This window comes from Dendrobates tinctorius, unplaced genomic scaffold (assembly GCF_039654945.1).
Source record: "Dendrobates tinctorius isolate UK_male_01 unplaced genomic scaffold, ASM3965494v1 ptg000071l, whole genome shotgun sequence".
In the NCBI taxonomy this organism is placed as follows: domain Eukaryota; kingdom Metazoa; phylum Chordata; class Amphibia; order Anura; family Dendrobatidae; genus Dendrobates; species Dendrobates tinctorius.
In genome coordinates this window covers 7181561-7194376 of record NW_027361739.1, presented here as the reverse complement: position 1 = coordinate 7194376, position 12816 = coordinate 7181561, and the positions used below count along the sequence as shown (strand labels likewise).

At 42.2% G+C, this 12816-nt stretch overlaps 1 protein-coding gene across 2 annotated transcripts in view; it reads left to right on the top strand.

Moving 5' to 3' along the window:
* ASIC2 (acid sensing ion channel subunit 2) overlaps positions 1–12816 on the top strand; it is a 1315134-nt gene that overhangs the window by 1289575 nt on the left and 12743 nt on the right. For both annotated transcript variants that reach the window (XM_073582366.1, XM_073582365.1), the window contains exons 7-8: positions 3806–3897; positions 4107–4186. In XM_073582366.1, the coding sequence (XP_073438467.1) occupies positions 3806–3897; positions 4107–4186 (172 nt within the window). The remainder of the gene's footprint in view (positions 1–3805; positions 3898–4106; positions 4187–12816) is intronic.

Below are 12816 nucleotides of genomic sequence, written 5' to 3'. Positions count from 1 at the left end.
ACTGATCATAAGAGCTTACTCTCTACAGGAGAGAGAGAACCTCACTGACCATTGGAACTTACACTCTACAGGAGAGAGAGAACCTCACTGACCATAACAGCTTACACTCTACAGGAGAGAGCAAGAACCTCACTGACCATAAGAGCTTACGATATACAGAGGAGAGAGAGAGAGAACATCACTGACCATAAGAGCTTACACTGAACAGGGGAGAGAGAGATACAGAGAGGACCCCGCTGACCATAAGAGCTTACACTCTACCATAGAAAGAGACTTATCTAGTGACTCTAAAGATTGAAAAATTATTCTGTTGTACAGACTGTGCCCCGCTGGAAACTGCTGATGTGTGATGGCCCAGGTACTGAAGTATTATTGGCAAGGCCACGCAAAAAGATATTAGCTCACTCTTATGCTTCAGTAGTGTGGGAAATAGTACCCAGCAAGGTTTTCTTTTGCTTTGTTTTGTGGTTTTACAACCATTAATCAAATCTCAAAATACTCGAATTAGCATGAAACAGCATATTTCAAGAAATTTGACTTGTACGTAAACCTTGATCCACGGATCGATTTGCTCATCTCTAATCTATGTATGTGTGAACATTGCTCTTCATGGTGATTTCAATCGTCACTATAAAGTTTTATTAAAAAATACTTAAAAACTATTCACCATTTTTTGCCATGCCCCCATTCAACTGTTGGGTTTTAGCAGTGGAGCCGATTGCTTTCAGAGTCTTACATTACATTACTGCCAGAGCTGCACGGTGCGGTGACTTGTGTTGTGTGACAGCAATTCTCCAAAAATTGCAACCAGAAAAATTTGTGCAACTTGTCTGTGACTGGTTGTTGTGCAACTATTTTAGAGCGCCGATTTTGCTGTAAATAAAACATCCAGGTTACTGACATGTCACAGTCGCCGGAGACTTGCATTGAACTCTATGGCAAATGTGTTGAGCGATTTGAGAACAGTGACAGAAAATCCAACACATTTAGAAACTTGAGACTCTGTGCCACAGTCATAGTATGTCACGGGTTGCAATTCCATTATATAGGCAATCATTACATCCATTGTTGCAATGTGCCTCTGTTATTTCAGTTTTGCCGACGCATTTAGCCATGTAGCCTAAATAGTACAAGTTGTAGAGACTTACAGAGGTATGATGAGACATAGACTTGATTACACAGGTCAACGAAAAAAAATTTTTTTTCTGGTGTCCAAAATATTTTAATGAATTTGGGGTATTTTTGGGGTGCTGATTCTGAATATGTCATCAGTTTTGCCAGATTGGCTCAAGTTTTTGAGATTTTTGGTATCTTATTTATAGCACTTGTTGGTAAATGCGACGCATCATCTCATTAATTTCTTTGGATTAGTACTTGAACTGAGCAGTTCTCAATATAGTTTTGTGTTAATTAGTGTTCTAAAAGTTTGTTCATAGCTTGATTTTTGCACTAACTTTATGTTGTTGTCTGTTTTCCAGTGAAAAGCATGAACTCATCATGAAGAAGTTGTCTTAACGATCCAGACTCATTCTGTTACATTTGTGGTGAATATACACTGCCAAAACATAGAAGAAACATAACACACTTCGTAAAAAAAGTGTATTTTGCCTATTTTGGGGTTATGCTTGGGGACCAAGACAAGTTTTGGGCACCACACATAGTGTGCAAAGCATGTATCGAATTATTACGAAAATGGAGCAAAGGACAAAGAAAAAGCTTCAAATTTGGTGTTCCAATGGTGTGGAGAGAGCCAAAAAATCATCATGATGACTGTTATTTCTGTGCAGTGCAAGTGCAAGGATTCAATAAGCATAAGAAACGAAAATGGGAGTAACATGGAATCTGCAAGAAGGCCTGTCCCTCATTGTGAAGATGTGCCTGTACCTGTGTTTACCATAAATAACAGTCATCATGATGATTTTTTGGCTCTCTCCACACCATTGGAACACCAAATTTGAAGCTTTTTCTTTGTCCTTTGCTCCATTTTCGTAATAATTCGATACATGCTTTGCACACTATGTGTGGTGCCCAAAACTTGTCTTGGTCCCCAAGCATAACCCCAAAATAGGCAAAATACACTTTTTTTACGAAGTGTGTTATGTTTCTTCTATGTTTTGGCAGTGTATATTCACCACAAATGTAACAGAATGAGTCTGGATCGTTAAGACAACTTCTTCATGATGAGTTCATGCTTTTCACTGGAAAACAGACAACAACATAAAGTTAGTGCAAAAATCAAGCTATGAACAAACTTTTAGAACACTAATTAACACAAAACTATATTGAGAACTGCTCAGTTCAAGTACTAATCCAAAGAAATTAATGAGATGATGCGTCGCATTTACCAACAAGTGCTATAAATAAGATACCAAAAATCTCAAAAACTTGAGCCAATCTGGCAAAACTGATGACATATTCAGAATCAGCACCCCAAAAATACCCTAAATTCGATGAAATATCTTTGGCACCAAAAATGCTGTTGACCAGTGTTATTAGAGGAGCAATGCGTGAATGCAGGGAAATAGCCACAGAGAAGCAAGCAGGCCATTGACAGGAGTGTTAAAGGGGGGTGATAACAAGTCAATTTTCTTGGGCTGTGATATTTAGATATAGGGTGAGGGCGGTCCATTTAACCTTTTGCACATGGTGAAGGAAACCTTAGGGTGTGTTTACATGGACCAATCAACAGCACTACATGACTACCATTTGGTAGACTTTTATCGATTTGACCAAAGTAAACGATGCTTACGAGTTATCTGTAATAGTAAGCTCAGTACGCCTAGGTTACCATAGTTCTCGGCAGTACGAATCCTCCTTACACAGGACGATCCACTGCTGAGAACAATGACCTTTTTGCTCTGCGCAATGATCGTTTCACCCACTGAGCGAGTGTTTTTCATCAGATGATCAGCAACCTGTTTACACTGAAACTTGTTCTCTTATGAACGCTTGTGCACAGTAATCTTTCAATGTAAATGCAGCCTTAGCTACCGCTTTGTGGGAATGTGTTATCAAAACACTTAACTTTGACAGCTGATATAGCCATTTTTTCTCAGCCTTCATATTGGAAAAGATGCCTAATGGATCATTCCTGATAAGACTGGTTTGGTCTAAAGTATGGCGGCAGTATGCATTCAGATTCTTCTAGATAAAATGCCATTTGTCATGGTTTGGACAGGGTTCTTGCCCTGCACTCGCAGGGTTCAGTGTATGTGGCCTCTTTCTGGATTTGGGAGGGTTATTTATGCTCACTCTTTACCAGGGTTCTCTGTCAGCTATATTTTTTCCCTTAGCTTAGTTTATGTGACCCCTGTACGTTTGTGCCTTGTGCATGCTTCTGGGTGTGATACCTTGGCTTCCGACCCGGTCTGTCCCCATTGTGCGCTTGTCGGTACTGTGTCTATTTTCCTGGTTTCTGACTTTGGCTACGTCTCTGGTGATTCTCCTCTCTACGCTCCTGGTACTTCTGCTATCCGTACGGTTGTGACCCCTTAGTCTGTCCCTGACATCCCTCCTGTCTAGCGCTCATCGGCGCTTCTGTTTGTGTTATACCTGATGGTAGGGTCTTTATTTTTGGGCCAGCATCTCTTTCTGCTCCTGCTCTTTCTGTGAGACCTGCGGCCGGCTCCATACCCTGGTAGTCACGTGGTGCAGGACCTGCTAGTGTGCTGTCACACTGGGACATGCTCCTCTCCCTAGGGACCCCGGTAAGCCCCTACAGCAGCGCGGATTTCTCAGGGTCCAGACACTGACTGGATGTCAGGTCTGGATATCCTGACACCATTGTTTTCTTGCCTCTTTACAGGGAAAATATACTTGTCCTGGATGTGTTCTTCGAAGCTTTGAACTATGAAACCATAGAGCAGAGGAAAGCCTACGAGGTGGCCGGGCTGCTTGGTAAGTTTAGTTTTTGGCTAAAAAAAAAATAAGTAAAAAAAATGCATTAAAAATTGGCACAAAAATTGCTGCATTTTCAGCACAACCACAAAAAAACCTACTGTATGTGAAGCAACCCAATGCTCTTGTATAACCTATGAAGTGTGACAGACAGTATTTTTTACCACTTATGAGATACTTATAGTGACTGGAGCACATCTTCCCTGCAGGTGACATTGGGGGTCAGATGGGACTGTTTATAGGAGCAAGTATTCTGACTATCCTGGAACTATTTGACTACATTTATGAGGTGAGCAACACGATTTTCTGCATTACACACTATGTTTTCTCCTTTTTCTTTACTCTATATGTGTTGTTTCCGCAGTATATGGTGGTGTCATCAGAAATGGGATGGACCTGGTCACCTTGCTCTATTTACAAGGAGCATTAACATTCAGTTTTTTCTCCAGGCTTCCCATTGTAAGCTATAAATTGCCTACATGTTGTGGTGAAATAGCTTGTAGCCTGCTGTCATGTACAGAGGACCTACACAAAGACCTATGTTAAAAAAAAAAAAAAAAAAAAAAAAAAAAAATCAATGAAAAAATGATTGTATGCCCAATCCCTATATGTACGGACAACTATTCCTATCACTGAACTTGATCTGCAAATTAGAAATGACGAACATCATTGAATTTACCAGTGATGGAACAACCACATAAACATCGTTTATAAAGATGATATGTTTAATCATGTGAGAAATCGATACGCTCATTAAAATGAAGGCAAGATCATCAATTGTCTCTGCGTGGTCCTGGCAGGTAGACTTCCCAGGATTCTGCTTAATTAGCACCGCGTGGAGTGCGGTTATAGACTTGTGCCCCCATTATTGTAATACAGCGAATGATAACAGACCTTGTCATTGCCCGATCTAGAAATGAATTATACACAATAGTATAGCCACTCAAATCAGTTTGTAGAAACAATTTTCCACGTTTCCCTCCCTCTGCTAAAAAATACCCGCATTGTTCATCCTGACTGTCCTGTTTATTTTTCCATCCTTTGATCCTGTGCACGCTTCTTAATAGATGTAGTGCTTCATGGGTTATTAGAAAGATCAACAGGAGCAAGTACACTGTTGCTGCAATACAAACATCTACAGTATATACAACAGCACCATGCAAGCATCATATATACGTTAATTCCAGTTTTGATTCACACTTAAAAACATTAAGTTCTTTGTGAACATTTTGATCAAAGTGTGTAAGCCTATTTGTTAGCAACAAGATGACGTCTATTAGACCCTATACTAAGGGCTTACCAGTACTAAAATGCTCGGACACTTGTTACTTGAACCAAGCAATTCCTAATGCTCGGATGCTCTTTTTGAGTAATGAGCATAATGGCAGTCAATCGGAAATTCAAGCATCTTGCCCAGCGGTGGACAGTGACAGCTTGGGGCCCCTGTGCAAGAAATGTGTCTGGGCTCCCCTCCCTGCCCGCTACGTTTCTTATGATGAGACCAATCTGGCAATGAGACCCTTGGAGCCTCGGGCTCCGAGAAACAAGGCAGATTGCCCTCATTATTACTGCCCTGCAAGCAGGGGCGTACATAGCAATCACAAGGCCCAATAGCAAAAGTTATATTTGGGCTCCCACACATATAAAAAATATATTTTTTTATATTTTTTCACTGAGATGGATATATATACTGTGTGTGTGTAATATATAAGTATATATATATATCCGTTATCATGCAGTTCTGCTGGCTCCAGGGCAGTCAGTCTTGCAGTCAGGTGACAACTAGTGTCCGCTATGTCAGTGACTAGAACACTGCAGACGTGGCTGACACTTTAGTTGGCACATGACAGAAAGTGTGCAGAGACTCCTCGTGGCAGAGCCCAACAATGTATATATTACATTTTATGTCTGGTGCCTGTATCATCTGGTTTCTGCTCTATTCATTGTCTATGGAACTGATGGAAATATCTGAGTGCAGTGCTCAGCAGCTCTATAGATAATGAATAGAGCTGGGGGCCCAGTAATAAACAAGTTATCCATGATCTGCTGGATCACACATACATCATACATACATATACCGTACATACACACACACAGATACACATACCGTACATGCATACACATACCATATATACACACATATACTGTACATGCATACACACATACACATAACATACATACAAACACCATACATACCCAGATAAATACTTATATACAGTACATACATACACCATACATGCATACACAGAGATATATCGTACATACACACACATACCATAGATACATACACAAATACACCATACATACACACAGATACACATATATCGTAAATGCATACACACACATAACATACATACACCATACATACACACAAACATATATACCATACATACATATACACAGATATATCACACATCTACATACCATAGATACATACACTGTACATACTGTAACTATACCGTACATATACACATAGTATACACATACATACACCGTACATACACACACTTATATAAACATATAGTATATACATACACATACACCGTACATACATGCACATAGACATACACCATATATACTTACACACATATACCGTACATACACAGACTTACATACATGCATAGACATACACCATATATACATACACACATATACCATACATACAGATACACACATATACTGTACATACCTATACCGCACATACACACACACACACACACACACACACTTATATACACATAGTATACACATACATACACATATACATACACACTTCTATACACATATAGTATGCATATATCTACACATATACCATACTTACACACACTTACATACATGCACCTAGACTTACACTATATATACATACACACATACAGTATACACTTATATACAGTACATACATACACCATACATGCATACACAGATATAACATACATACACACATACATACACACAGATACACATATATATCGTATATGCAAACACACATAACATACACCATACATACACACAAACATATATATTCAGTACATACATACACCTTACATATACACAGATATATCATGCATACACACACATATACATACCATAGATACATACACTGTACATACTGTAACTATACCGTACATACACAGACTTATATACACATACACCGTACATACACACACTTATATAAACATATAGTATATACATATACCGTACATACATGCACATAGACATACACAATATATACATACACACATATACCATACATACACAGAATTATATACATGCATAGACATATACCATATATACATACACACATATACCGTACATACACAGATACACACATACTGTACATACCTATGCCGCACATACACACACACACTTCTATACACATATAGTATACATATATCTACACATATACCATACTTACACACACTTACATACATGCACATAGACATACACTATATATACATACACACATACAGTACACCGTACATACACACACATATATTGTACATACATACACAGATACATACACATATATCATACATAGATACACACATATACATCCACACACATACATATACTGTACACACACATGTAAATATACACACATAATAATCTATGACCTCAGGTGTTCTGTTCAGATTAGCGATGGAGGTTGGCCACACAGTGCAGAGATAAGCTGGAGCTTGGAGAGGACTGCAGGGCCCACTGTGGGAGATGAGGACACACAGCACAGAGGATTTCAGCTCCCTGCTGCTGCATAGCTCTCCAGTGCAGGGAGCTCCCCTCCCCCGACCTCCTCTGGGAGATGTCCCGTGCAGTGAGCCTCTTCACCTGACCTGTGCTCCTAGATGCTGCAGCCTGCCTGGAATGGCACAGTGGAGGAAGCAGAATACTGTACACACTGTAAGTCCTGCTCTTCCTCCACTGCAGTTCCCTGTGTGCTGAGCGGCCCGGGCCCCTGACAACCAGTGAGTACTCACCATTGGGACGCGCCATGCAGGAGAACAGACGACAGCCAGTGAGCGCTTTCCTCAGTCTGGTGAGGAAAGCGTTCATTGGCCAGCGTCTCTCCCTTCATGACACACCCCTTTTTGAACTCCTGCTGATGCTGCTTAATACCGGGCCCCTTACACTCCCGCCACCTGCAATCGGGCCCCCTTCCACCTCTGGGACCCGGTGTTAGGAATGGCAGAAAGCCCTAAATAAAAATAACAAAGTGCGTTCGCCGCTTGGGGTCCACCGTGCAGCAGGTGATATAACCGCTGCTAAGTGGTGGCAGGAGCAATATGGCGGTAATGCACACAGGGTTAAACTTCACCCGGGTGCGCAGAGCAATCTCTGTTAAGTCACAGAGATGCCAAATAAACACAAATGCACAAACTGAGCCTGTTGAGGTCACAGTACTCAGTATAAATACACACACGGTATCAGGTCACAGGAGTGGCCCAAGATTGCAGCACTACGTCTAGACCTACCGTGTGTGCGGCGTCGCAGCTGCGGATGCTAAGGAGAGCAGCTACTGCAGCGCGGCGTGGACACTGCCGCTAAACGACAAAACTATGACGCAAGCGCAATGTCGGACGCTAGCAGCTGTGGATGTTGCAGCAGAGGAGCGCTGGCGCTGATTCTAAACTCAGTCCCTAACCACATACGCAATATCAGAGGGAAGGGGTTTTATAATGAATCATACATCCGTCCTCATACACACAGCAGCAAGTAAGTCTATACTAGCGCATGGCGGAACAGCCATGCGTGCCTTTTATAGCAGCCGGGACCTTCCGCAAGCCTCCAGATCTCTGAGATGGACCAATGAGATCTGGAGCGGGACCTGAGCACATGACTCCCGATCTCCAGTGGGAGATCGTCCCATGAGCATGCTCAGTAGGAGGGCAGAAGGACGTAGCCTCAGGAGAGATTTGCTGCAAGGCAATCTCCTCTGCAATCTCTTCTGCAGTAGATAAACAGCAGGAGACTGCAGAATGTGAGGGTCTGGATCCCTGCAGAGTAAATGCAGAAATCCGACGCCTAACATTACCCCCCCTCCTAGGGCCCCCTCCCCCCTGAGCCTTCTGATCCATCAACTTGTGCCCATCAGCGGTATAGACCTCAGACTCGTCCGAAGGCAAGTCAGATGTCCCGGTAGGTGACAGAGACCCGGGACAAGTGGAAGGCATCAGGGGCGGCAAGGTCGCCAGGTTTGAGAAGGGACCCGTGGCAGACAATGGGAGCGGAAGCTAAAGTGGAACACCACCGTGTGTCGGCAGGCGTCTCCACCCTTCGTTTAGAGAGGCTGTTCTGAGCACAAAAGGCGCAGGCCCGAATATATTTTTTAACATCCTGAGCCCTGTGCGGCCACCAGTAAGACCCTGCCAGGAGTTTTGTGGTCTGCATATAGCCACAGTGACCACCCCTCCTGGACGCGTGTGCCCACGCGAGAACCTTCGGCCGAAGGCGAGGAGGAACAAGGGTCAATTTAAGGAGTGCTATAGAGCACACTTCAATGGATTAGTGGTAAACAAACCGTTTATTAGACCATTACACATTTCGGCAGCAGACCGCTACCTTCCTCAGGTGGAAGCAGCGGACCTAAAGAAGGTAGTGGTCTGCTGCCAAAACGCGTAGTGGTCTACTAAAAGGTTTGCTTACCACTAATCCACTGCAGTGTGCTCTATAGCCATAGCACTCCTTAAATTGACCACATATATATTTTTTCCAAAAAATGGCCTCAGGCCTTGGTGGTTCAGGGAAAGCAGCAGGTTCCAGACCACAGGCTCCTGCCACCTCCACTGTCACTCACGCTTGTTCTGGCCCTGATATTCCTCCGGTTGCTCCATTGGGAGTCTCCGGGTATTCTGCCTTCTTTGTTGCCCACTAAACACGTTACAATGTATGGATTACTAATTCAATTCAGAAACATTTTTGGAACTTTTTTGTAGAGTAATACTACCAAAATGTAACACTAACCATGTTACACTGTGTGGATGACTAATTGAATCCAGAAAAAACGTGGAACTTTTTAGGAGGGTAATATACCACCGTAATGTAACACTAACCACATTCCACTGTGTGGATGTCTAATTGAATCCAGAAAAAAAATGTAAAACTTTTTTGCAGTTTTGTATACAACCATAATGTAACACTAACCAAATTAAACCCTATGGATGACTAATTTAATCCAGAAAGATTTCTTTAACTTTTTTTGGTGGTTAATACTACCGTAATGTAACACATAGCACATTATACTGTGTGGATAACTAATTGAATCTAGAAAGATTTTTTGAAGGTTTTTTTTTTTTAGATTAATACCTCCATAATATAACAACTGTTGAACTTTTCTTGCAGTTATACGTACCACCACAATGTAACACTAACCACTTTAAACTCTATGGATGACTAATTCAATTCAGAAAGATTTTTTTGAACGTTTTTTGGAGGGTAATACCACTGTAATGTAACACTAACCGCGTTTAACTCTAACTCTTGAATCCAGAAAAAAAATTGGAATGCTTTGTTGCAGTTTTATATACCACCTTTATGTAACACTAACCGTGTTAAACAACTCTATGGATGACTGACTAAATTCAGAAAGATTTTTTGGCTGTTTTCTTGGAGGGTAATAGCACCCTAATGTAACACTAAGTACATTAAACTGTATGGATTACAAATTCAATCCAGAAAGTTTTTTGAACGGTTATTTGGAGAGTAATACCACCGCAATGGAACACTAAGCACGTTAAACTGCATGGATGACCATGTAGTCAATTTTGTCATGCCCCGCTCAAAAAAAAATTTGGTCATGTGTAGCAGCTATATATTTAAAAACAGACTGCAAAGCTCTGCCTGTCACACTAAGAGATATCGCTAGCAATATCGCTATAACTAGTGACGTTATAGCGATATTGCTAGCGATATCTCTGTGTCTGATACTTACCTACGACCGGCTCCCCCGCTGGTTATCGCTGATCGCGCGAGAACGTCCTGGACTCTTTCTCGTCGTCAGCTTCCTGTGGCGCTTCCTGCTGTGAGGACGAGCGACGCGTGGAGCCGGGCGGGAGGACGCAGGATCGCCTGGTGTGACAGGTAAGTAGCGATCCCCGACCCCAGCGATGTCGCTAGTGAGATCTGCCTGTGTGGCAGCTCACTAGCGACCACTTAGGGATGTACCAGCGATCCTGACCACGTCATATCGCTGGTCGGGATCGCTGGTACATCGCTAAGTGTGACAGTACCTTAAGCCATGTCTAGAGGCTGTATTCAGCCACTCTCCCTGCTCCTTAAACTTTCCCTAGGATAAATTAAAATCTATCTGATTGATACAAACAGCAAAGCACAGGATTAGCCCATAGGGTAAGTGCGCACGCTGCGGATTCTGCTGCGGATCCGCAGCGATTTTGGACCTGCGGATCCTCAGCAGTTTCTGCTGCGGTGTACCGTACCATGTTAATCAATGGACAATGAAATCCGCAGTGTACATGCTGCGGATTTTGCTGCGCGGATTTGCCGTGGTTTTAAATCTGCAGCATGTCACTTCTTTGTGCCGATTCCGCAGCGGTTTGGCACAAAGATCAGGTGTGAAACCGCAGGGGCAAACCGCAGGCTAATCTGCAGGTGAAACCGCAGGTCTTTTGACCTGCGGTTTTAACTGCGGATTTTGCCAAATCCAAGTGGAAAAATCCGCAGCACAATCCGCAACATGTGCACTTACCCTTATAAGGACTGATTCGATGATGGTTCAGCATCAGCACCAGTAGCACCAAGAGAGGACTCTGAGTAGGTAAACTGTGCACACATGGGCCTGGATATCTGCTTTCTTCCTCCAATCACAACTGTCCTTTAGCTGTGCAATGGCATTAGTGAACTGAGCGCGGCGGCGTCTGTTCTTTTATAACACGTGACGACGTAATGCGGCCATCCAATCACAGTAATGCCCCTATGAAAATGGCTATGGCATTATTTTGTACAAAATGTGTACTAAAATCTCTCATTTTTACAGGTAAACTGATAGTGGAAATCATGAATATGATATAATGTTTGCAGAGCGCTTCTGCATTTTGTTTGTAGCTATGTGGTATCATTATGCTGTGGCTGTAGTACATATGTCTATATAATAGCACGCTGCATACATTATACTAGTTAATTACGGTATTGATATGTAAGTAAAAATGTAAGGTTGTTTGAGCGCGTTTTGATCAAAATGTGTCCATCTGCCAATGACAAGGCGACCTTTTTTAAAACCTATACTAAATACGTCCCTCTCTCTGTTCTTAGGGCTCAAGGGACCTAAAAAGTTGGGCCTAGACTGAAATGTGAGCAAAGAACCTCACCTTTTAATTTTGGCACAATAGTGGAATTCATGTATATAATATTATATTAGTAGAGTGCTGTGGCATTGTGCTTGTAGAGATGTCGTCCCACTAGAGCTGTTATATTAAAGACCCACCTCTCGTTGTGCCTGGGGCTCTGATGAATTGTGGAATTTGACCCCATCTAAAAGAGGTTACCATGTTGTTGGCAGATTGGTATACACAATTTGATCAAAAAGTGAGCAAAATAGTTCACGATTTTACATGTTTTCTAACAGTCGAATTGAAGTAAATCATATAATGTTAGCAGAGCTGTGGTCTCACTCTAATTCTCTGCAGTGGGAGCACAATCTCTCTTTTCTACTAGTTATGCCTCTTGCTATGCGTCCATGTATTCTGCTTGTGTGGCCACACTGATATTCACATGAAAGCAGTGTGAAATCAAAACTCCTCAATACTTCACTTTAGAGGTCCTGGATAACTTAGAACAAAGCACAACCATTGCTGTTGGATCACCCACCAGGGGCGTGATGTTTACTCGGTACTGGGCCACTTCTTAAAGGGGCAGTGTCACAGCAGCGGTGACTCGGTCCATGGTAATGGGGGTCCAATAAAAGGAGAT